This window comes from Oxyura jamaicensis, chromosome 4, assembly GCF_011077185.1.
Source record: "Oxyura jamaicensis isolate SHBP4307 breed ruddy duck chromosome 4, BPBGC_Ojam_1.0, whole genome shotgun sequence".
Lineage (NCBI taxonomy): Eukaryota > Metazoa > Chordata > Aves > Anseriformes > Anatidae > Oxyura > Oxyura jamaicensis.
Window position 1 is genome coordinate 92,615,570 of NC_048896.1, and position 27,783 is coordinate 92,643,352.

The 27,783-nt window shown below is 37.6% G+C and overlaps 1 protein-coding gene across 5 annotated transcripts in view; it reads right to left on the reverse strand.

Moving 5' to 3' along the window:
• CTNNA2 (catenin alpha 2) overlaps positions 1–27,783 on the reverse strand; it is a 483,606-nt gene that overhangs the window by 408,942 nt on the left and 46,881 nt on the right. For all 5 annotated transcript variants that reach the window (XM_035325436.1, XM_035325437.1, XM_035325439.1 and 2 more), the window contains one exon: positions 18,703–18,809. In XM_035325436.1, the coding sequence (XP_035181327.1) occupies positions 18,703–18,804 (102 nt within the window). In that variant the 5' untranslated portion in view covers positions 18,805–18,809. Of the gene's footprint in view, positions 1–18,702; positions 18,810–27,783 lie in introns of those variants that run through there.

The following is a 27,783-nucleotide window of genomic DNA, read 5'->3' on the forward strand; positions in this document are numbered from 1 at the left end:
CCCAAACTGACACTTGCACATAACTAAGCAAGAATCAAAAAGAATCAGGGAAAGTAAAGCTACACTTCCTACCAGGGAGCCATCTCAAGGAAACACCTGTAGTCAGGATGGCACTTCAGTACGTGCTTATCATTAAACAACTACTTACAGTAGGATTAACAGGAGTTTCAATTGTTTACATAAATCAAGTGAGTAAGAGTGAACTAGCACATTGCTTGCAGTAAATCCCAGAGTCATGCAACAGAATTATGAGAAACCACATTAGAAATCAGGAATACAGCGTCTTAGCCACAATATTTCTAACAATACAAACTTGTTAAAACTGGAAAGTAGCAGTTTGACAAATTATCAGCTCATAAACAAAGAAATAGGTAGTGAGTATTGAGACAATCTACCTCCAATCCTCTTTTTGAGTACTTATGAATTTGCATGAACTTACAACTTCCCACTTGCTTCAGTTTCCCACTCTGGATCTATACATTATGTTACGTTTTCGGGAAAAGGGTCACCAACAATGAGTCTACCATTTCCAGACCAATATTACCCAAAACGTAAATTGGGTAACAAATTTTAAAAACCAAATTTTGCCAACACCTCACAGCCCTCCTGTCAAGAAGACCAAAGGAGCAAAGGGAGAGAAGGCTGCTCTGTAGGAAGATGGGGATGGTTGCCCAGGGAAGCCATGGATGCCAAGTGATCACACCTCTCTACTGCAGAAATCTCAAACTGAGCAATAAGCAGAAACAATTTTAAAAGCTTACAGGACTTTTCCCCAGTTTCTTGTTTTTTGTTTTTTTCCACCCACACTGAAAAAAAGCTGGTATCACAGGTGAGGTAAGCAAATATGCAGAGAGGAAGCTCAACCAGAGTGATAATCAGTGGCTAGTATATAATAGTAGCTAGTATCTGCACGCAGTTGCTTTATTTTGACAGATTAGTAAGAGACAGTCCCTGGTTGGCAATCAAAAGAATATTCAAATTTTCTTCTCTTTTATCAAACTATAATAAGCAACACATCATTGCTTTATGTAATAGAGACGTTAAATCAGCATCTTTTCCATCATAGTGATTTTTTATTTTATTATTATTATTTTTTTCTGGGAAAAATAAACAAACACTGATAAAAACCTAGAGTGCTAGTGTTTTACAATGAACTTATTTCAAAGCGCATTGGTGCATCATCCCTGCAGTACCCCAGCACCTCAAAAAAGGCCTCACATAAACAGCAACATCTCCTTTGAGCTTTAAGTTTTCAATTGCCCATAGCATTCTCCAGACATGCAGTTTTTTGTTAGTTCTTTTCTGCTTTGAAAAAGGAAGAAGACCGCTCATCTGTCATACCTAGGAATGCTTTTTGCCTTTAGTCATTTAGAAAGCAAGGCAAAAACAGATCCATTTTTTATTACAGGTAGATTATGCTAATCTATCAAGTTTATGTTAATCTATGCTAACCTATACATGTTTGCTAACAGACTCAGGGACAACATTGTTACCAGACAAAAATTTACCTTGGGAGGATGTGTCTTAAAGTTGCTTCTTTGTTCTGGATGCAGTGCCCAGAAAAGTAAGACAGGACTGATCTGTGAGCACCTGTTCTGTGACCATTTTGCTCTCCAACATTTCCCCCCTCCCCCCCGCCCCCCAACTGCTTCCCAGTACACGTCCAGATTCCTGCAGCTGCAGATGAGTTGACTGCTTCGCGACCACATGTATGGCAGCTCATCAACTGGCTTATGTTTCCTGGTGCGGAATGACTTGTAAAACTTAAGTACAAGTTAAATAAATAAATATGATATGGCAAGCAGAAATACCTAATAAATAATGAACTATGGTACACATTTCATCTCTAAATAAAACCAATTTTAGCATATAGACTGTGCTAGGGAACACAATTTAATACAAGGTCTAATATTGGAAGAAATATGCAAAATATATTTTCTAAATCCACTGAGGGATCTGGAACTCTTGGCATAAAACTAATATTCATTAATATAATGAAGCTAATAAAAATGAATAATAAAATTGAATATTCAGGGATAAGGTGATTAATCAGAATTGATTAATATGGTCAACAAAACACGCTGACTTGATCAACATGAAAAATTAAATGTAAAATTCTAGTATTTTTTTTCCTTTTTTACACCTTGTATCAAGATAGGATATTTATTAAACCTAATATCTATTAAAATCTAGATCTCTTCTAAAGTCACAGAATTGTTTGAAACAGCTTTATTTAAAAAGCAATGACAATAAAATCCAGTAAAAAACCTCTGTTGTTTTTGTGAAGTTCCTCAGTAACTCGTATGATATTTACTAAATTACAACGGCACTAAATAAAATTTCAAGGACAAGCAACATCATAAAAATCTCACGAAAAGTAAAAATGACTTATGCAGTCACATGAAGCATAATTATAAATGTTAATAAAGGCTTTATGGATATCAAGTGCCCCACACAATCTCAGTGGACAAAAGTAGAACTTTAATGAATCCAGCACAAGGCACATTTTAATGACACAATTAGATTTTTGATAGTTCCACCCAGAATAAATGGAAATACAGAAACCCAGCATAAGCTTCCCTGTTGGACTTTTTGAAATTACATGCTAATTACACATATTCAAATTCTGGCCACATAAGCTTTTTTTGGAGTATTTATATACTATGCTGATAAAAGTATCATCTCATAATGATAATTAGCAAACAGTGACAGTATCATATATGTGCATAGCAGATCATATCTCAAAGAATGCTTCATATGAACTTACAGCAACTGACAAGGAAATCAGTGAAGATAATATTTTATACAGTACTGGGCAGAGTGATGGAGAGACAGGATTTATTTTTTTTTTTAAAAAAAAAGAACATACTACGTTCAAATCTGTATCTTCTTAGTATTTGAATCCTTAGCTTTCCAATGAAAGACACAAATTTGAAGAGCAGCTGACTTGCTGCAACTGAGTTGACTCATAAAGAGTATACATTACCTAAGTATTTGCCAGCAGTCCAGTGGAGAAAAAAAAAAAAAAAAAAAGTAATTAAATTTGAAATTGACTGCCAGGTATACAGAAAAAAACTGTTACGTGACTGGTTTTCCAATAAATGAACCAGATTTCACTGAAGTCTTATAAACTCAATATATAACCAGCTGATGAATTCAGACCCAACAGCCTGGTAACCAAAAACACTTTTTCTCTCAAACAGGAATTTTTGAACTAGAACATGCAACCTTGCTGATTCCTGCTCTTTTCTGTAATAAAAACACAGCAGCCCGAAAGCTGTGTCAGAGTGAAAAGTACTTCGGAACCAGATGTTACTATGGGAGCCTTAAGGAACGACTGATATACCTACTGTAAGCCAGCCCTACTAAGGGAAAAACAAGGAACTCCACAGAGCCTGGTCTGAAAAAAGGCACAAGAAATGCTGAGTTAAAATAAGCAGTAATTTCGTAAATGCACTGATTTTAAAAGAATCTAGATATTACACCAGGAATGAGAGTGAACAAGAAAAAAGGTAAGAAAATATCACAGGACATATGTGATCACAGGACATCATCACAGGATAATGATGTAATAAGTAGAAATTCTTTGGCCAAAGGACATATTTGAAGGAGTGGCCAGAAATAGTCTGGTCAAATAGGAGTAGTAAGATGATACTTCACAAAATTCTGTAAGAAGCTAAAACCTGAAATTAAACTTCTAAAATCATCACCTCCAAAGTTCTGTAACTGCCTCTTCTCACTACATTTCCACTCCGTAAAGAATGAAAACTTGTAAAGAATGAAAACTTGTATATTTTCAGTAGTTTTCCTTCCAGATCAAAAGTATTTAATTACATTTTCTCGACATGCAATTCATAAGTTTTATTGGTATTTTGGCACACAAAAATAGGCAATTGGGAAAAGTAAAGGATTGGAAGGGAGGCAAGAAGGACAAGGATATGAGAGGACTATGTTACATTAACTTAAAGATCTGTTGGCTTCCTTATAACGCCTTAACATTTGGTATCAAGACCACTGCAAGCCACAAGGTGTTGGTCTGCAGAAGCCATAGCAAATAATCATTTCAGGTCAAAGTTTCATCCTTCACAGCAGCTCTGAAGTTGCACCTGGTTCTAAACTGACACAGAGAAACACTCTGCTGTCAGAATATTTTTACATTTTTTGAAACAGTTTTGTGAGCCGAATACTTCTTCGGAATTGAGATCTATAAAAAAAGTACTAACACAAAAATGAAAGGGTTTTGACTGTTGTCTGACTTTTCCTCAAGTTGTTCAAAATCCACACTGTGGCCATAACCACTGGCTATTCTAGTGCCCCCGCCCCCTTTTATATATATATATATACACACACATATATATATCACTGCATCTTCTTGGGAACTCAGGCACAGTAACAGAGTTGGCTAATGACTCAATAAACACTTCGCAATTGGATGTGACTGTGGTATGCACTGATTAAAAAGTAACTCAACAACATACAAGATTTTAGTACAAAAATAAATGGAAAAATAAACGGTAACAGCACCAGAGAATAGTACTCCTGACAGAAGTATGTGCTGCAGTCATTGAAGTCCTCAGTCTCAAGTAGCCGAGGGACTGTAGTGAGTAAGGAATTAACAGATTAATGGGTTAACAAGTTCATGTGAAGAGAGCATCAGTATATACCTTCTTAGAGTGATTATTTTTAGATACACAAAAAGTCCTCTTGACCATTGCTCAAGGCCATGCATAGCAACTTGCACTTCGATTCCTCTCAAGCGTAGCAATCCCATTTCTGTGATAGTTAAGTGCCAAATTATTGGCTACTTAATAGTACTTCTACAGGCAGAAGCTCACAAAAGCATAGCTATAGACGTGCAGATCTAGTCACAGCTCTCCTGTTACAGTCTGTGGTGGCTTACATCTACTTTCCCAGAGAGAACAACGTCAGCCTTGCTTCCCTGGCTTCCATGGGGGACTTGGCAGAACAGCTCTGGGATACATCCCATTTCAAGGCCAAGCAGCATCATGGATATCTGGGCCCCCCAGTACAAGAGAGACATGAGCATAACTGGAAAGAGTCCAGTGTAGGGTCACTAAGGTGATAAAAGGACTGGAGCACCTCTGCTATGAGGAGAGGCTGAGAGAGCTTGGAGAACAGAAGAGGCTTGGGGGGCGGGGGGGGTCTTATCAATGTCTCTAAAAGTAACTGAAAGGGGTTGGCAGAGAGGCCGGAGCCAGGCTCTGCTCAGCGGTGCCCAGGGCCAGGCCCAGAGGCCGCGGGCCCAGCCTGGAGCCCCGGCGGCTCCCCCTGCCCCTCAGGCAGCACTGCTGGGCCGGGCGGGTGCCGGAGCCCTGGCACAGGCTGCCCAGAGCTTGGGGGGCTCCTCCTGGGGGAGCTGCAGCAGCCGCCGGGACGTGGCGCCGGGCACCCTGCGCTAAGAGAAAAGGACCTGGTGACCTCCAAAAGTCCCTTCCAACCTCAATCATTCTGTGATCCCTGTTAATGAATATGGAAACATCACAAAAATCATTTTTTTTGACAGTTGCTGACACAATTTTACAATTTCTATACTAGCAAAGTATATATAAAGTATACCATTCTAACTGGTTGGGTATAGACCAAAACCAGCTTATTGCAAACTGATACTCCGGACTCTCTATCTCAGTTCCATGAGAGATGTGAGATAAATGATCTATGGACATTTACCGCTCTTGCTGGCCCATCCAGCCTAAAAGGCTACTGCTGGGTTGTAAAAACAAAACAACTACAAAAGCAAGAAACAAAACAAAAGAGAAAAAAAAAATCAAAAAAGCAAAATCCCTCCCATTAATTGAGGATACTCTTAAGTCTAAAGAGAAAACTGCAGGGCCAATCACTTGAACAGAGAACATGATTGTATATATCTTGATTATACCAATTTTACTCTTGAACATTTTATTTCAATGAAAAAGGCCAAGAAGTGTGAAGAACACATGCTGTACCAAGCTCTCTTTAAAGATGTATAAAATATTATACAATGACTACTATACTAAGCTCAAAATTTCAGTCTTCAGTTTCAAAGTGCTTAGTAACTTTTGTTCAGTAAATTAAAACACCCACAAAGGCTCCAGAATGAGGTGTGCAGCAGTGATTTCCTCTTGCAGTTTTTCTGCAAGAAATAAATTTTTCACAGGAGACTGAAGACCAACAAGACCACTACGACTGCCATTTTTTTGTGTGTCACAGACAACCCCCCAAACCTTCTTCTTTAACAACAAACTCCCGCTACATTCTACATAATGTTCAAAACAAACTAAAATTGAATTAAAAATGCATTCACAACATGCTCTTCGAGAGAAAAGAAATAGTTGTGAGCTGTGTCAGTCCATTCTGTGTATTTTAATACTGGTATGTACCTACCAAAAAAGTTGACAGACAGTAATGACAGGTACAACTTTGATTATTCTGTCCCAAAAATGTATAATATTTGTATAATAGGGTAGAATAATAACAAAAAGTACATGGACTGTCATGTTAGCAGGTGCACACACCTAAAAGGCCTTTTAGGTGTGTGTGAAAAGGTCTGGCCTTTTCAGTTTCAAGTAACGGTCAGAAAAATGATGCCTGAGGAATGATGATAAAGTACAGTAGATAAAGTGCCACGGCTCTTAAGTTTTTCTTTGATTGCGAACAGGTCAACTTTTCACCCTCCACAATACAGCACTGCAGCTTTCTACCTGACTTTACTGCAAGCAATGAACCCAAGGAAACCTGAAAGGCAACTAAGCCAGGAACACATGAAAGACCCTAACAGTCAAAGAGACTGAAAGCCTCTAGTAATCAGACACCAAGCAATAAATGATGGCCTATAAAGTAATATTACCAACTCATCTTAACCTGTCAAGATAAGCTAGCAAGGAAGGAGAAAGATAGACCAGCCTGCCACGTGAAGAAGCAGCAGCCAGCTGCAGGTCAGAGTCTCGAATATCATGTTTAGTGTCCAAATGTGCATCCAATTAAATTATCAGTCCTGAATTCTTGATATTATTAATAGTGCCATTAAGCATATGTTCTGGATGAGGATGGCATGTCCATAAATTTCCATTCACTTCTGGTTAATAACCCTGACACATCTTGAACAAGCAAGCTAGAACTCTGAATTCAGAGTCTACAAATTTATTTGACAGAGAGTTTATTTTTCACGTAAGTTGCTCACAAACAAAAACTCATTTTACCAGGCATTGATCATTATGAAACGAACTAACTGATCATAATCAGTACTACAGAAAGAATATAGCTGCATCTTTTCCGTTACTCTAACAAACACTTCCATTATGTCAGGCAAGAACTTCTCAAATAAAGCGTGTTTCCTTTTCTAGAAAGGATTAAAAACAAACAAAATAAAACACTACAACAAGCTTTTAAATACATCACACACCAATAGCAAACAATATCATATTGCACATACATGAAAGCACAGAGCCTCTCAGTTTCAAAAGAAATACTTCATTGAAGTATTCAAAGAGATCGTGTGGTAAAATGTATGAAGAAAACAGATTTGAAGAATGTGAACTGAGTGGAAGACAGGGAAAAAACATTGTGCGTGCATGTTGTTCCTCACACATGTATTTTGCTTAATGCTTTTTGAGCTGATTCCTTTTTCAGGAAAGTGAAAAACTATCTGGCAATAGCTCAGGAAAATGTAACTGAGTATCTCTTCCATTAAAAAATGAATAGGTGTACCTTAGCTGTCACTATTTTGTACTTGTATTAGTATAACCTTACAGAATAATATATGGTTAATTAAAATATTTCAAGCAAAGTAATAAAAGCTTAATCGTTCTTCACTACCAAGTGTAGATATGTGTAATCTGCTGGGAAAAAATGAATAGGTTAATATGTATCCCCTGGAAACAACATTCAGAAACTATTCAGTATGCTAGATTCATTATGCTTCTATACGAACACCTTCTAATAAAAGAAGTTACCATTAGCATAAGCAGATACAATACAATTTCGTTACTATAGAGCAACATGAAATGAATAAGGAAAATTAATTCCTGTTGCAAATCTCATTTCCCTAAAACCCTTCTTTGAAAACTGTCAGTTTAACCGTTTGTACAAGCAGATAAGGTTTGAGAACAAGGAAAGCAAAAAATGAGTGTGCAGCTTAGCAAAAGGTCTACTCCCATCGTTAAATGCAACAAAATTGCAGGTGTGTCTAATAAAATGATGTTCACAAAACACAGGGTTAGCTTGCAATCGGAAAGGTTAGTATATTGGTATATACCTTACTCGTGTTATACTTCTCTTTCTGCTCTACTCAGAGTTGGTGAGGCCACACCTGAAATACTGTGCCCAGTTGTGGGCTGCTCAGTACCAAAGAGCCCTGGGCATACTGGACCAACATCGACCCTCGAGCTACTTCAAGGCCTGGGGCACCTCTGCTGCGAGGAGAGGCCAAGATCTGGGGCTGCTCAGCCTGGGGACGAGGAGGGCAGGGGGATCCCGTCCGTGTCTGCCAAGCCCCGCAGGGAGGTGAGGAGAGGCCGGAGCCAGGCTCTGCTCCGCGGTGCCCAGGGCCAGGCCCAGAGGCCCTGGGCCCAGCCTCGATGGGTGCTGGGCACCCTCCTTGAGCAGGGGCTTGGACTGGGCGGCCTCCAGAGGTGCCTTCCAGCCTCGGCCTTGCCATGATTCTGGGAGTGCAATCCAACAAGTGATGCCTGCAGTAACTTCTGGCATGGGAGGAATTACTTCTGGTTTATACTCTTCCAGGCTAACAGTTTCCTAAGCTAAAAATTAAGGTACCGTTATGGGTTTTAAAGGGTATATATAATCAATTCCATCTATTTTCATCTTTAAAACTTATTTCTAAACAAAAAATATCCACATAAAAGAAGGTAAGTAGCTAATTTATGATTATGCTTTTTTGCTAAATACCCTTTAATTTATGAGATACCAGCCAGCAATGAAAATTAGAGCAACTAGTCCTTTGCTTCATATTGATCCAGTACACTAAATGAAAATGAAAATTATAATACTAACATCTTTTAGAATTAAAAAATAGTAAAATAAAAACAGATATCTACAGAAAATTTCTATTCTGCAGAACATTATTTTATATTCTTCAAACATCATATCACAATATTGAATACATCTGTGTTCAACTAGCTAAGCATATGCTAACCTATGCTTAATGACTTGTCATACAATAATAAACTGAGAAGTCTCATCAATGACTACTGAATGACTCCAGTAGTACACAAAAATTTAAATAAAAGAAAAACATCAATACATCAAGGAGGAAAATATCAATCATCCCATTGACAAACACAATTGCCCACAAGTAGAAGGGGATATTTCCCCACAACATAAGCATTTGATGCTCAGATACAAAATATTCAAGAACTACCCATGATGCTGTCTGAAGAGGTGCTAAAATCAATTTACCAAAAAGGAAACTAAACACTGTAATTTTGGCAATATGATTAAAACAAAATGGCAATTCATATCTGAATTTCTCTAATTGAAAAGCAATGACTTGTTAAAAATATCCCAAATGTTCAGGTCTCTCTAGTTTCATACTATTACATTTTACAAAAAAATTGAAGATTACTAAAAAATAAATAAAAATGCATACGAAGGTACACATCCCATGTAATCGATATTCTAAATCAATTAACATGGGAAAGAAAACAAATTATCCACGTATCCATGCCCTGAATTCTTTCAACTTCAAATATATCAATCTTCAGATATATGTATTGAAGGGATATGGAAAAAAAAATAACATTGCTTTCCAGAACATGGATCTCATATAATTAGGTTAATTAACACTTCAAAGCAAAATCTTGTAATTAGCATATTCTTCTTGCAATCATGCTTATTTTGTACCCTTTCTAACTCATATAGATTGATGATGACATCCAGCAAATTAAGTTACTGAAAAATAAGAAAGTGAAAAAAGATTTTTACATCATTGTCAAGAGCGAAGCTAAAACGGATTACAAAATTTAATATCCAAGTCTCTTCCAAAGACTACAGAAGTCATTAAAAGTATACATATTTAATCACATAAGTTTTTGTTGTTGGTTTTTTGTTGTTTTTTTTTTGTTTGTTTGTTTTTTGTTTTTATCAATTTTCTCTTTTTCTCGGCAAAGCTGATCTATGAAAGCAAATAAGCAATCCTGCTCCTACTTTCTCCCTGCTTCATAAAGTGAGAAGTCCCATTACTGCATATACTTTTTGTTCTCCCAGTCATTCTTTTCTCAGTTTTTAACTTCTGGTAGACTTAAAGCATTTCATTCAAATAAAATACTCAGGTTTTAATCCAACAATTCCAGTAGCACTCAGTTCCCCACCATTCTAAGAAAAATATTCCAATGGGTATTCATAGTTTACAATTATTTCTACTTTCAGCTTCCATCCAAAGCATTTTGTCAATTAAAAAACGTAAAATATAAGAAAACATTTTGGGCTTTTTTTTCCCCATACAGATACTGGTTGAGGTCAAAATACCTCTTAGCTTACTACCGCTTACTACAGCAGAGCGCAGCACTGTATGGGCTGCTGCAGGGAAAGTTAACATCCCAGCCAGACTCAATATACTCACATAAGTACTTACTCTAGAATTATTACCGAATATCATTTTCATGTTGGAACATTTTAATTTCAGGGTGTGAATACCATATTTGAATTTATTTTAAATTAGTTCTAGAATATCATTTATTCTGTGGATGCTACAAGAAATAGCCTTAAAATCTATACTGCAATTTAAGACGATTTGTCTTTATTGATAAGCCTGCATAGGAATGAAATACATCCAAAGTCTTTAGTATGCCATTAAAAAAACAAATCTTGAGTCATTCTCCTGATCTTCCCTGATCCAATTTGTCAACATCACTTTTGAGAATGGGAAATCCTTCCAATAATAATCTCATTAATGCAATGCTATTACAATAACACTGTCTCGCTAAATTTACTTCATACCCACCAGCTGATCCATTTATGGATCACATTTTCTTTCGCCACTCTGAGCTCACACAGTGATTCAGTTGGATATCCTAACAGCTATTTTGAAGCTGCTGCATAAGAAACCATGTCAACTCACTGCTCATACAGTACGTAGGACTGGCACTAGTTATTTGTATTGCATTTGATTCACATTCGGTGATGTTAAAAACATTTATTTCAAGTTAACCCCCTGCTAAAGCACTCAAAGTTGCATTTTTAAACTACACTCAAAAGTATTGTAGTTCAGTAAGTTGTTATAACAGCAATTATATCCACTGCAATAATTTGAGGTGTTTTATTTTCATCACTGAAAAAGCTCTTATGTTAAATACTTCTATTAAGTTTATAGTACCAACAAGGTTTTGCTTATCAGACAAAATGAAAATCTATTACTGCTTTTGTAACAAGACCACATACCCATTAAACAATGTAAATGGCTATATGTTCATCTGTTAAAGCATAAACTGATATACATCTGCTGATCTAATTAGTATTTCTGACATGAAAGAGAATAATTTGCTAATATATTTGTAACTATCCTTTTTTATACTTTGAAAACTTTTGGAAGTGACATGTTATTTGTACGATATTTTGGAAAAAAATTCTCTGCAAACTAAGAAGAATCTACAAAAAATGCAACAGAAGCCATTTTTCCCTCAGAACTTTAGATGTTCCCTTTCTATAGTGATGACCCTACATAAATCAGCAGAATTGTTAAGAACCAGCTGAGTTGTATTTTTGAGGACGGAAAAATGCTCAGCTCTGTTAAAGTGCATATTGCTATGTCTTCAAGGACACAAGTAGAAGAAAGGTATAATAAAAAATATTCAGAATACTTTGAGCTCCTTGCTTAGAATTTGGAAATTCCTGGAAGAAATGTCACTTTCTGAAAACTCTTCCATGAAACACAAGAAAAGTGTATGCAGGAAAACCATATTGTTAGGAAAAAAAAATAATAATAATAATACAAGTTTCAGAACTCCATGCTGCACTGTTTCAAGAGTCAAGATGAAGGCATTATCAGGGACTCTCCCAGCTTTTAGCTATCCAATTGCTTGCACTAACCCTTCCCTGCTGAATGCCCTACACTTATGGGAAAGATCTGTCCAAATCCCCCTCTCCTGCCATCTGTCCACTTCAGTACATTCCTGCAATGGAGCAGCAACTGGTAATACTGGCAAAACTTCTCGGTTTTAAATCTGGCTTAATATTCAGCTATGTGCCATTTCTTTTGTTTTGTTGTCATTGTTTCTATATCATATTTCTTTCAAGACAAAGAGGCCCTCCCCAGCTTTCCTGCAGCCCCCCTTAGGTACAGGCAGGCCACTGGGAGGCCTCCCCGGGGCCTTCTCTTCTCCAGGCTGAACAACCCCAAGTCCCTCGGCCTGGCTCCATAGCAGAGCTGCTCCAGCTCTCTGATCATTCTCATGGCCTCCTCTGGACTCACTCCAACAGGCCAACGTCCTTCTTGTGCTGGGGGCCCCGGTGCTGAATGCAGTGGGATTCTTCACAAAAACAACTGGTATTGCTGCTAGCCAAGCAGTGAGGTTTGTGAGGGGGGTGCATTAATTAATGCATTTTTTTTCCCTACATAAAACTGTGTTTCTACATATTCTTGTGGGAAGATGCATGTTTATTCCCTGTGTCTCTTTTCTTTGGCTTTAGTCACAGCTCTGGCCCCAGCAGAGTCCAACTTTAAGAATATAAATGAGTCTCAATTTGTGAGAAGAGATCAACTCTGTAGGCATGAAAGAGCACCCATCTAATGTTCTTACAACAGATAAGGCTATGACATGACCTACTGCATCAAGTCAGATGATTTATTTATTCACTGTAGTAGCAGAGACATCGAGCAAATTCCTTCTCAGAACTTACTCACTGCACATGGATATATTTATGCCACTCTGGGACACAGCAAACCTGTTTTGGAAGGTTACATCTCAGAATGAAGAGTCAAAGCAGTAAATGCTTTTTTTAAATTAAACTGTGATGAAAACAGTTTCATCCGTACCACATAAAGCCAAGGACACTTTGTGCCCCTCTGGTAACCCTGACCACTAAGAATTTGCTAATGTTGACCACGGTCAAAACATTTCTCAATGGATGAAAACTCTGGCATTTAAGAATACAAAGCTATACAATAGCCCATTTAGTTGTAAGGTTTTCTAGTCACAATTTGGGACAAATCTATTATAGTGCCAGGAAAACTTACATTCCCAGCATTATTTTTTTCTCACCATCTCTCCACATTGGCTTGTATGGCAGAAGAGAAGTAGCCAATGTGTTTTATTACTCTCAGTTTAGGCACCATTGTGTCATAAAAATGGAATATGGGCGCAGTGGATAACACCTAAAGTCCCCTGAGTTTCCATTCTTTGCCTAGAAAATGCTAACCTGCATATGCATAAGCTCAGAGGTATAGAGGCGTACATAAATACCTTTAAACAGTGAATAAAATCGCGGGAAGGCAAACATAGACTGACAAGGTCCTGACCTTGCGGGATACCACATACTATAAATAGTCCACAGCTTTCCAGTCAGGGAGAACAAAAATAGAAATGATAAAATGGAGTTAAATACTCTCTCAGCAAGCACAAAGTCTCTGTACCAAGAAGATCCCAAGTAGAGTTTACAGAGAGGCACAGATGTTAGTAAATCTTATGGCAAAGAAGAAACTGTGATGGCCAGACTGCAGCAGACATCTCTTGAAGGATCAAACAGATGAAAAAGCACACTGAGCTAAATAGGCACTTGTTAATTTTGAGTTCAGAGAGCATTTTAAGCAATAAATAGAGCAACGCTGGAGAAAGCAAGGTGGATGATTTGCCTTCTCAAGCAAGAAATCCTTCATAAATGAGATGTAAGGTTCAGTTTCAGTTAGAAAAGAAAAATTCCAAATTCATTTTCTGACAGGATGCAGCTTGGGGTCCCTGACACTAATGGCTATTGCCTAATGAGCCACTGCCAGACAAGACTGATGCACAGTCCAACTTTCCACACTGCCACAAAGGCCACAGATCTGAATGTTTAAATGAAAAATAACTTTGCAATTGGGAAAATAGTTGTGCTCAAATAGAAAATAATGATTTAGACCTTATAATGTTACTAAATTGAGCTCAAATGATCAAAAATGAGCCTTTATAATTCATTTTCCTTTAGGCCCATCCTGAAGACAGCTTCAGCTGAATCTAGCTATCAAATAGAGAAATTGCACAAAAATTCTGCACAATTACTACCATGAGTGGGACGTGTACATCAGACATACAGTACTCCATCATCTGTAACCATTTTCCCGAAAATTGTATTAAACGTGCATACACATTCACAAAACCTCCAAAAGGAAGCGTGTGTCTGCATGTGTGCATATGCAGTGTTGTGGTTCAGATGCAGCTCCCAGACAATAGCAATCAATAATTTGCTGTGGAGATTAATTAGTCCACCGGATTTGCAAATCAAACATGATAATGGTTCACCAAATACAAATAATCTCTGAATAACTGGAAAGGTTGGGCATATAAAAATATTTCTCAAGGCAATACAGAAATCAGTTCATTTTCAAAATATACTGCACAAGGGATTAGACTAGGCACAAACTCTTTGAGGAGAAATCAAGTATAACATCAGCAATAATTATTACAATTTTCTAAGTAAGTCTCACTAATTAAAACTATTTGGAATTTTATCTAATTACATGTTTGTTATATATACAGGTTACTAAATTTTATTGAATGATAATATAGACAAGAAAAAATGCAAAACCATTAATCAATGACATCTGTCTGCCTTGCAAAATATTATTGTTTCACTCTAAGCTACTATAACAGGACTCAGAGTTGGAACACTCACTATTATTTGCGTTATTTTTATGATTCTGAGCTTATGCATGATATTCCAAAATGTAAATATCCTGAAAAGCACAACCGCTGCATGGCTCTGATAATAAAGGTACTTTTGTAGAACAGCCAGACTGCTATTTAAAAAAGCTATGACAAACTACCAAAAAGAAAGTAGAAAATTAGAGAATTTGACAACAGAAAAATGATGTTTCATCAACAGAGCATAAGCATACCTTATCTTCAAAAATTATACATAATTCTTTTCTCCTTTTATATATCTTTGCACATGAGTACTTTTAGTCTTTTTCAAAAAAAAAAAAAAAAATTTGTTTTGTTTGAGTCCTTATGGGCAATCTCCACAAACACTACTTTCCAGCTACACATAAAGTATCAGGTAAGGGCACTTAATCCTTTTGTAAAAAATTATTCTTTCTTCTGAAAACCACTCACAGTCTGACAAATAAAATTGTCATTCATTTTGGTTACTCACATGAAGGTGAGAATAAGAGGCACTAATCCTTAAGGATATATTTTAGTTACAGGTTTCATTCTATAATTTTCATAGAATTAAGAATTATAAAAATTATATTTATAGTAAATGACAACAGATATGAACTCAGGAAACATATTTTTTTTTTTTTCCCACAAAATCTCAGTAACAGCAATGTGAAAAAGACACATGGCAGATACGAGCACTTATCTGTTACACTTTAAATATGAAAACAAGCACTAGGCAAATGGATGCTCCAGTAACTTCCAATACACTTAGACCTCTGACAGCCAAAGAAAGTTCTAATTAGTCTGCTAGTTCAGGGCTGCCTAGAATAAATGCAATTCTGTCATTTCTAATGCGTTCTCATGATCAGTTAATGGATTTTTTTGCCTCCAGCTCAGACAACCTTCCTGTCTTATAATTTCTTCTAAATCAATTCATAGGTTATCCATATTTTCTCATCTGGAACACTAATGAGCTTGTCTAAAATTCAAGTTTTAATGTGCCATTCTCCCAACTAACTGCGGTGTTCTTTTCCAAATCCACATCACATTTCCGTATTACTCCCCAGAATTTCAGCAGAAATCACTGGATCCTCCACCATCTGGAAATCTCATTTCTGATACATGTTACTCATTTATGAGCCTATATATATACCCTGAGTTCAGTGCCTAAATCCTCCACACGCACACCCCAGATAGACACAAAGGGCTTGATGAGTATTTTTGGAACCTAAAGCCTAGTGTATAACTGTTTCGCCTTTTTTTTTTTTTTTTTTTTCAAGCACTCTCCAAATCATACACAGCCTGGATCACAAGAGGATCTTCTAGAATATTCAAATGTGATGCCAAAACAGAGAATGGATTTATCTTGGCGGTGCTAAAAGTCACAACATCCAACAGATTTTGGCTGTACAGGACCACAGGATGTCATCTAGCAGGGCTACCTTCAAAGTCAGACCGGATTGCTCAGGAACTTGTGCAGTCCAGTTCTGTTGCAGTTTGTGGCCATTGAGTCTCTCTAATTAATTAGTGACCTAATTAATTGTGAAATAACATCTGTAATATTTCTGTGTTAAGCTCTTCCGAATCTACATTGGACTTCTGAGTTCAAATTGAAGAGAGATTAATTAATTAATTTGTAAAAAGAAACTTTCAAAGTAGATGTTCTCTTTGGGAAGTGGTTTGAGATTTTGTAAGCAGATCGAAACACGCATTTACATGGAATGTGTGCAGTTCTTGTGGAGTTTATTACAGCATAGGCAGATTGCAATCCAAGCCCAAACTGAGATAAACAAGATACTATTCTTGACTTGACCAGATTGTTTATGTAGCTTTAAGAAAGAAAAAAAAAAGTCTTTCAGCTCAGATGATTGTTAACTTTTGTTAACTTATCTGAGAAAAACAAAGAGCAGCTGAATAACTTAAGCTAAAAATGCAACAGATAAACATACTCTGAAGGTAGCACATTTCTCCTCACTTATGTTTCCATTATTTTATTTGCGTGGCTCACAAAACATGCTTTAGTCTAACATACTTTATTAGATTCAAACTAGAGGAAAATAGGTAAAACTACTTATTTCTCTAGAATGAGAAATAAATCACATGTTCAGAAAGTTCTTTTTTATATGTTCATACTATATAAAGGCCTATGAAATGAAGAAATCAGAATGGAAGTATTCATAAACTTTGAATAAAACAATAAGCAGACATTGCTTTAACCCCTCTGAACTGCATAGGATTTCTAGTCTTCTTGACATACTGCTGAAATAGTAAATAAATACAAATGTAAAAATATATAAACGTAAGGGTCTTGGAAACAGTTTTCACCAATTAAGAAATGCACATCATGTAGTTCAACTTGTAATTGCTGTGTTTACATTGTTGAACAACATCAAACAAAATCTAGCTAAACCTTAACTTCAGGAACTACGAAATTACAATGATGCTTTCATTTCTGAGCTGATACATTATTTTCTCTCTTCTGTGCACATTGTTGAAAAATAAAACAACGTAAAACAGGAAAATCACTCTCAGAGTACTCAGTAATTTACCCTTTTCACAACTGACCACAGTGCCACAGCAGCCTCACTTCCCTTGCCAGCAGGTGGACCAGAACAACAGAGAGCTCATAACCTAATTTTCATTTCATATTGCAGTGTCTTCTGGATTTTAGTCTGTCCTCCGTATCAACAATTGTAAAGGTTTATAATGATAGCTAATAATCACTTTATCAACAGATCGGTGTACATTTCATTTCATTTATTTGGCTTTGAATCTGTAAAGTTTTGTGCAGTGTCAGAGACATTACAAGAGTAATTTGAAGAAAGGTAATGCAATTTTTTTCTAAACAAAGAAAGAAGACTAGGTGTAACTTCTTTGGAAAGTGACTGCTTTTAAAGAGTGTGGGAACTATACACAGCCTTTTTTTTAGAGAAATAAAGAAGTAGGGATTTATATTTGATATCTGCTTTACTCTGAAAACAAACCATCATGAAGTCTGGTCTCATGCTCAAAACAAGGCCTAAATTTCTACCCATCAGACCGATCTCAAGATCCACAATGTCTACAAGAAAATCGTTAGTAACAGGTGGTTAGGCAGATGGTGTTGGCTGGCGTTCTTCATTTTTAATATAATTAGCATTATTATAAGGAAAATGATTTATGTATTTTAAATAAAGGGGCTACCCATATTAAAGCTTACTAGGGTGGTTATGTAACTAGCTGCCTATTCCTAATAGCACCTCAGGAAAAGAAAGGCACCAGGTCACAGTCTCCGCAAATTGCCCTGATGATGACTGAAGCTTGATGTGTACTGCCATATTTCTCCAGACCACATCACTCCCGTCCATGCATCCACAGCACATTTAAATCTATACAGACACAAGAAACTTGATATGCATAGATACACAAAGATGTTCTTTGACTATGTAAGAACTGATCTTTCTGGTTAAAAGATGGATACCACTAATACATATATTATAAACATTACCGACTATCGCTTTCATCATACCATTTTTAGACGTTTTAGGAATGACTGGACATGTTTCCTTAATTTGGTTGGTTGGTTTTGTTGAACCTGTCTCCCAGCACAACACACCAAGGGCATGTGCTCAGTCAGATCCCTTTCTTAAATCGACTGCTTCATAAATTTCTAATCTGTTTTTGAAAGACAAGCATAACTAAACAGTTGTTGCTACTGTATTCCCACTCATATTTTCAGACTATTAATTATTTAGAACAAGAACTTCTGAACACAGTTCAACAGAGTCTTCCACTAGAGGTCACGAACAAAAGCTATTTAAAATTTTACTATCTACAATTATTAAGATAATTACATATAATGAGTAAATATAGCATCATGCTAAAGGAAGAAGCAAAACAAATAGAAGCTACTTACTTGGGTAACAAGTGGCTCCAGTAGCCTCTCTACTGTGAGAGTCCTGATTTCCAAACTTTTGGGGTCCCATTTCAAAATGATAGGTGACGTTGCAGAAGTCATACTCCCTAGAAGAGACAAAATGACACAAAACACACGGATATTAATACTGTAATGTCAAAATATTGTATAAAATTTTAGGGAGCAGCACACATGTTGTTCCCATGTACATATAATACTCCTCCATAATCTTGCTATTGTCTCTCTACTCCTGAGAACTCTCAAGCACACGACTGCCACATCTACCAAGTGCTTAAAAGCTTATGTTCAAAAAATTCTTCTCTCCTATACCCTTAAGAAAAGATATATATGCTGTACACATCCTGTACTGGGTGTACGTGGTATGGATTTGATAGCAGGGGCCTGCAGGGTGGTGTGTCTGAGAAGAGACCATGGGCTGCACGTGGCCACTTCCAGCCAGCTCCACGCTGGACTCACCTCAGCGGACAGCCGAGCCCAGCAGCCATGTTGGTGGTGGTGCCTCTGTGAAAACATACTTAAGAAATGCCAAAGCACTGTGTTGCAGTGAGCAAAAACAGTGTGACAAACAGCCCTGTGAACCCCAAGGTTAGAGAAGGAGGAGGCGAAATTCCCCTTCAGCCCCTGGAATTTTTGGAAGAAGACACAGTGGAGCTGGTGCAGCCCATGGAGGTTTACCCCAAAGGACTGCACCCATGGAGAAGACCCACACTGGAGCTGGGGAGAAGTGTGAGGAAAGTGAAGCATGAACATCTCAAACAAAGCATTACGAACTGACAACAACCCCTATTCCCCATCCCCCTATGCCTCACAAGGGGAAAATGGGGGAAGTAGAAAAAGTAGTGAAAGAGTTAAGTCGAGCCAGGGGAAAATGGGGTAGAGAAAAAAAAATAGTCTTTGCCTTTATTTCTCACCATGCAACTCTATTTAAATTAGCAATAAGCTTTTTTTTTTTTTTCAAGTCAAGTTTTGCCAGGGATGGTAACTGGTTAGTGATCTCGGCTTTATCCCCACCCACGAGCTTTCCATCTTATTTTCTCCTGCTAAGGAGACAAGTGAGAGAGTGGCAGGGTGGGTGTCTGACAGCCAGCCAAGGTCAACCCGCCTCGCATGGAATACAAGTTATTCAATGAGCCTGTGCAGCTTTCTGAATAAAAATTCCCCTCAGTAGTTAGGATTTCTTAATTTTGCACCAAGAGGAACAGTATTTGCTCAAGAATGAAAAGGATTTTCTAGACCATCTTAAGCTTGCAAGTTTAAAAAGGGCCTAAACGAAGACGGCAGATATTTTATTTGCCATTTCAGCTTTTCATTAAATTTTCAAGACAGTTGTCTTCATTTTTAAATTCCAGAGACAGAAAAATCCAGCCGTCAGGTTGCAGGACACATACAGTCCACCTCGCAGAGCTGGCAGTTTGCTCTGAAAGTGATAAAAGTATTTGGTGAAGAGCAATGTCACACCTCAACTAGTTTATCTATTGAAAAACACTGAAAGAACACGGACACTCAGAAATCCAATCAAATAAATAGTCATTTAAAATAATTTGTTTAAATATTTCCTTCATTTTAATCATATAATTGATTCATTGAAAATCAAAAACTAGAAGTCCCATATAATTGGAACACTGTAAGAATTCTATCAGGGAAAGACAAAATAATAGTAGTTTATTATGCGTTGAGATACAAATTAAGCTCTCTGTATATAATATCCCAAGTGTTAAAACTTGTTTTCTTCAAAAAACTTACTATGTCTATCTGACAAATTAGTTCCAGTAATACAAAACAAAAAAATAACTAAATGAACAAAATCAAGACTACAGCTACTGCTTCTTGAATAACAAGCCACTTTATAAAGCTTATTTCAATAAGGTACATTTTCAGTACTTTTAAATATCATCTAGAATACACAACATAAGTTCCACTGCTTTATTAAAGACAATGTCTTTGACTAATTACTATCACTCACGATTAACAGACTGGTAAGTCTATGCAAAATTCATTCACAGACTGTGGAAGATTTTCACCGCACAACTGGCAAACAACTTGCAATACTTGCTCAAAAAAAGAGGCATATCAGAACTCTTTAATCAGTGTATTTATAAATCACATATAAAAACGGGCCTCAGTATCCTCCCACCTGCAAATATTTAGGAGTAGAATTATCTGATAATATCTAGTGTATGCTAAAATTACTATTATTCAGCTTCCACTCTTATGCAAAAAAATCATTAGGCTTCATGCTTTACAGCTCTGAAAGCACCCATGTGTGTCATTAAATAAAAGTATGAGACAGCTCCGAGTTGCTGTAAACATGGTTAATGTGGGAGCTATTCTCATTTTTCCAACAGACAATGTTTAATCATCTTTCAGAACCTGCAAGTCTCTCTATAAAACATGGTTGCTGCTCCAGCTGGCCTCTGTATTCACAAAACAAGTTATAGGTAGGCAATGATTATGGTCAATAATTTATGAGTTATGATACCTGTAAACGTGTGAAATACAGTTTATTTCTTTCTAATAAGCATGCTTTTCCTTATTATTAACATGGGTTCTGAAACACATACTTCGTATAACAGAAAAACTAATTAAAAGCTGTGAGATAGTCCAAAGCCTACAAAAGCAAACTAATTTCAGAGGACGGCAATCATACAGGTGACACAAAAGATGCAAACTGGATGACCATTTCTTTGTTTCCAATCAGAACACTGCCTCAGTTTCAACCTTTACTAAGAAATAGGAAAAACATCTTTCAAAACTCAATATGAAAGGGCAAGCAATGCTTTCAACTATAAAAGATACATACAAGATAAAGCCTCATTAAGAGCCTGTATAAGTTTGGGTTTATTTCATTTCAAATCTGCTCCCAAAGCAAACGAGTAAAATAAAAGCCACGTTAGTGTTTTTTCCCCAACATCTCGCCTGTCACAATAAAAATTTTGAATAACAATAGAATGAAAAGCACTTTCCTGCCCAAGTACATGTATGTGAAAAAAATAAGTATTTCTTCCTCACCATTTCTTCAATCTTCCTAGACTGAACAGGTAAACTAGAACTGCTCAGTTGGATAAAGGATGCTGACAATACCTTATCTCTACTTTGACCAAATATCCCCCAAACTATTAGCTTTAAGTGCTTCGCTGAAAACATAAATCACTCATAGCTTACACCTTGCAGTACGTGAGAGGAAGATATCCTGTGTTATCAGGATAATGGCATCACATAACATTTTTCATACAAACATAAAAGTTTATTATGACAGATGAAAGAAAACAGAAAGAGATGTACGGAAAAGAGATCCCCCGTTACTGTCTGGGCTAGAACAATATCCACTATTTGCTTAGGTAACTTAATTTTTTTTTGCTTCTCTCTATAGTTTCCAATATATTGTCATTGCTTTAAAAAATGCTCAGCAACGCACTGAGACAACCACCGCTTCTTTTTTCAAAATGTGAAACTAAGTTTCTCAACTGAGTTCCAACCCCTGTAACTTAGAAATACAAATTGTTCTTCAGGGTAAAGCTCACTGAATTAAGCTTTGCATGGTGTTTTTATAATTGCATAGTTCAGACATTTTTAGAAGAAATTTTCAGTGAAACATTCTCTGTTGTTCACTTACATTGTCTACTGGCAGGCTGTGATTATTAAGTATGAACTTGAAATTTAGTATTATCAAAGAAGGAAAGTACGTTAATAGCACTGTGTTTTAGCCATCAGACTTCTAACAAAATGTTTTGCACAGATGACTGGCAATCCTACTCTTGAAACTAACTTCACATTTTTTCAATAATTTATCTAGGGAATTCTATTGCCTAACTGTACTTTTCCTCCCAGAATATTTGCCAAAGTACGTGCATCTCTTGCTTTCAGCTTTTCCTAAATATAGCAACAGAGAAATGTCTCTTCCCTCCCCAGTCCAGAAAATTCTCCAATGTGAACAAAATTTGTTGAGGCAGTCTGTCTTCAGACTATCATCTATAAAGAAGATAACTATTTCAGTCAGCAATTCATTGGATTGGATTCCTATACTAGAGCCAAGTTCTAACTATGCCAGCAGAATTCTGCATTAACATTGTAGTATCTAAAAGTCTAACCCCACAGCCACCTCTAGCAACAACCTGCTATAAACAACAGTATTTTTACTGTTTGGAACCTTTTACAAAATCACAGCATTTCGCAGGTGAAATTACCTGTTTGTCCATCACACTACAACATACTGCTTTCCTCCACAATAGACCCACTTCCCTTGTGACTTACATAAATGTCCACCGTGGCGGCTAGAAAACTGCCAGCATTTCTATGCTGCAACTTCAATGTAATATTTAAAATATTTTAACTCTACAAGAACAATATTAACTCTACAACTTGTTTACAAGCATTGCCAGCCTAGAACCTCCAATCGGTAGTCCAGTTCACGTGTGCAATGCAGAATATTGCAGAGACAAAAGAAAAATGCTAAATATTTCATGCTGAATTAAAGAAATAACTATTCTACTTAATTCCTAGCAAATCTACAGGATTAAACTGGTAGCAGTACTGGACTGGGAAGACTGTCAGCACAGAGCTATACTCACAATATTATATTCACTACTTCAAGGCAAAAAAAAAAATGGTTTTCTTAGGTGAGAAAGATGGACAAGCAAGGCAGAAAGACTATCAGATGAGAGAAGGCAGAAAAAAAAAATCCAACCATAGTTTATACCTTGTTTTGAAATATCAGATTTACTATAGGCCTAATACTTCAAAAGATTTCTCTGGACTATTAAAAAAGATGTATGCTTTACAAACAATTCTCCAACATCTATCTCTGTTTACAGTCTCCACACCCAAACATACTTCCACGTATGCTTTAAACCAACGTAATCTTCAAGGCTGAGAAGGCAGCTCAACTCTTCCTGCACATGCTTGATTCTTTGCTATAACAGCGCTATAAATTCCATTAAGAACATAACCTGGTTGAACACTTAACTAATCCTGCAAAAGAAAAATGAGTTTTCAGCTCACTGCCGGACTTCGGAGCCACGTGGGCAGCAGCACCAGCTGCAGGAACAGTTCTGAGTACAGCAGCCGGGATGACAGGCAGGACAGGACTGCCTCTTCAGCAGCAGCATGGACACAAACTGCTTTAAGATGCCTGCAAAACTGCACAATAGACATTCGGAGCATTCTTGGTTTGCATCTTATATTGAGAACTTCGTCAAAACAAACACTTCTCAATATGTAGATGTGCTTACGTTCAGAGTATGGAATTCCATACACAGCGGATTGCGATAGATACAGAAAATCATAGAATATCCCAAGTTGGAAGGGACCCACAAGGATCAGAGTCCAACTCCTGGCTCCACATAGGTCTACCCAAAAATTCAGACCATATGTCTAAGAGCACGTTCCAAATGCTTCTTAAATTCCGACAGGCTTGGTGCTGTGACTACATCCCTTGGGAGCCTGCTCCAGTATGCAAAAAAAAAACCAGTCTCACCTCACAGAAGCATTTTTATGCTTAACTGGGAGCTAGAAATTTAAAAATGGTTATATCCTTGGGTATGCCTACAGAGTCTAACAGCCTCATACCAGGGATGCACAAGCTGGCTCTCGATTACCTAGCATGGTTACTGAGCAGGCTGGAGCACAGGACAAACGAGCTCAGCCATCAGAAGTACGAGCAATGCACACAGCCTAAAAAACTTCACCTCTGGGCTGTTCAGACTGACAGAGGACTGCAGTGATACCTCGTCGTGCACAGAGCTGAGATTCTTCTGTTACCGGTCATCCGTCTGCAGCACAGAGCAGTGCAGCCATGCACTGTGAGATGACCTGCGTGGCGTAACCTCATCCAGACACCACCACCTCCCATTAGGTCACTGACAGCCAGTACAGCATCCAGCAGATCTGGCTGACACGGTAAGAGTTGACATGGGCAGTTCCCGTCACCTCGCTTAAATAAGGGGGAAAAAATAGAAAGAAGATGAATCAAGACGGTTTGGAGGAGTATCTGTCTCTACATGTTTAAGTAACAACATAGTTGTTTATTTTGTCTCAGAAATGGGATTTTTCTCTCATCTTTCCTAAAACTTAGGCAGGAAAAACAAGCCAAAATAAACCTTTTGGCCTCACGCCCAAGCCCAACTACGCACAGAATTTTAGTCTGAGCTTTTCTAAGCTCCACACTTCCTTTTGGATTCACAGTCCTCCACCCCTCTGCTAACCCTCCACCTCCATGCTGGGTTGAGATTCTGGTCTGCCCTCAAGGAAACAAAGTTCCTAAATGAAAGCAACCCAATATGGAAATCCCATCTTCAACCTGAAAGCCATTTAGTAACAAGGAGAAAGGCCTAGAGAAGGGGAGGATTACCTTGGCAGCAAAGTCAAGGGGACACTGACCACAGAGTCCCCTGGCACCCAAACAGGGAAGTTATAAAACGGCAACGCCTGAGTCATTCACACTTCTCATTCACATTAACCAGCTCATTCTTGGAGGCAACTGCCTACACTGAGACATGACTGAGTTGAGAGGGAAAACTGCCGGTAGGAACCAGAGATCATGAAGAACTCCTAGGGAAGGTGTAAGCTCAGTGCAGGGGTCACTGTAACAGCAAGGTTCCCCCTGCACCCACCCACAGGACTTGCTTCCACTTCTGCTTTACCCAAAAGCGACAACATTTCAGCATTCTGTGCCAAGCCTAGCTGCACGCAATGCTCAAATTGTTTTCCATCTACTATATGGGTTAGAAAAACAACTCTAGTTTAAAGGCTTACAAACATCTACGGTTCTGGACTGACTGACAGTTCAGTTTCCCACGTTAGGATTGCCAGAGGCAGCACTCTGAGATGCGCTACCATGACGTGGCAGGGGTTGCACGTCCCATCTGGTCCGGCAAACCTTGGAGCTGCATCCAGTCCCCACCAGGCCCACTTCAGAAAGAGGTTTAGACAGGCTATAAGATGAATCTGAGGACAATGAGTGGACGCTGGGACAAGAAGCTGGGCTATTAATTCAACCCTTAGGTGGAATTTTCTACATAGGAAGTCCTCACTCTAGGAGGATGTTAGATATAATTTCCAGTTCTTAACGCCTACAAATCTAATGGTTGGCTCTCTCTGAGGGAACCTGGTGATCTGGGGAGAGCTATCAGTAAGAACAATGGAAAAAAGGGGGGTTGCAATTTGTCTGATGTCATAAACATTAGGAGTAGAATTGCTTGATATGAAAAGTAATTTATTCCAATATAGTATTTAACCAGAATGAACGTGCTTGAAAGCAGGTTAAAGCAGCCATGCACAAAATCCCTATGTTCATTTTTTTCCTGCTTTACTCATGACAATATGTTTTCGTCTACTGAAAAACTTTTAAAGTAAAGATAAAGGAGTTTCCTAAAATGCTAGAAGATTTTAAAGAATCTGTATCAAAAGCAGCCAAAGCCCCAGCAAAAGATTGTCAAGTCACTTCCATACGACCAAAGAGTTTCCCACAAATCACTCCGTATTCTCACAGCTCTTCAGTGCCTCCTAATAAAAGTCCTCTCTCAGACTTCTGGATGTGATCAAAGCTGCTGAGATCGCTGCTGCTGGGATGCTGGTTCACACAGGGTCACATTGCAAGCCCAGAAAAAAATCAAAGACTTTATTTCAGATACTTGGTGCCGGTTCTATGCTATGCGTTCTCACTCCATCACATTTCCCCCCAGAATTACATCAAATTTGTAATTGCAGTAAAAATAATACCTTTAAGTTACTTAGATTATTGTAGATATGATCTATGTACATAGAAGTCTTTTTCTACTAATAAAACCATACCTTTTTGAAACTTATCTTTCAAATTCTGCTCATCCTTATCACAGACATTAATTTCAGGTATGAATCTCAGATCTTGCAAAATAAATCTATATATATATATTCACTAAATCTGCTTACCCTCTTGTTCTTTTAATTCAGTGTGTGAAACTGGCAGAGATAATTCCTGTTTACATTTTACAAAAGCATAAAAGTATCAAGTGTACTTGATTTAAACTAATGCATGTTTGCTCCCTTGAACACAGAATTTCTCTCTCAAATTCAGATGGTTCAAAAAAAAAAAAAAGTTCTTAAAATTGGTTCTAAGCATGATTTTGCAAGCTTCTTCATGCAGAGGTCATCCTTTCACTAAAAGTATCCAGTTTCCCATTTACAATTCCTCCAACGTGGAAACTAGAATTAAACTTTACCTCCGTACTTCCCCGTAGCTTTCCCATATTTCTCTGAAAGAGAACCCTTTATTCCACAAGATCAACCACAGCTATCTTCAAATTAAAAATTTACATATTTTTCCAAGTCAAAGTTGGGGGGGAGAGTTTATTTTTATTATTATTTTATTTTTATTTGGTTATCTTTTTACAGTAGACTATTTCCCAGCTAGTTTAATATCAATACTGATAGTATCATCTCTATATGTCTTTCTTCTTTATTACATTTTAAATGACCTATTAGTTATCTCAATTAAGAGCTCTTTGCTTTTGTTGCTATGGATGCAACACCATTTCCCTGCAATGAACAGGATCTTCTCGTTATCTTACTAGAGCTACAACCAGCCCAAAGCTTGTCCAATTTCACTGTGACATACTGGGTGACAGAAGTCCCCCCTTGCCCTTGTACAGTCTCCAAGCTTCAGTACCAAGGAGAAGGAGCTGTTCCACTTTCCAACTCCATAACCAATATATTAAACAGGATTGTTTTCAAACAAAGCCCCGCGGGAGCACAGTTGACATTTCCCTCTACAAGAATTTATGGACGTTAATAACCTTCCTGAAAGCTCCCACCAACTCCTGGATGCTCATATTGTCTTGTTGCTGGTATCTGCATTTGTCAAACTGTTCATCGACTGCCTCTGTGAGAAATTCCTACAAGTCTTAGAGAAATCTATCAGCTAACCTTGTGTTCATTAAATCTGCTCTTCCTCTGAACATGTCAGACTCGCCTTAAGTAGCTCTTTCCCTAGCAGGAATAGGTGTCATCTGCACTGAAGCCATATGCATCATTCCATAATTATTTCCCATACTTCCACTAATCCCCAAAGGAACAAAATTAAATTTC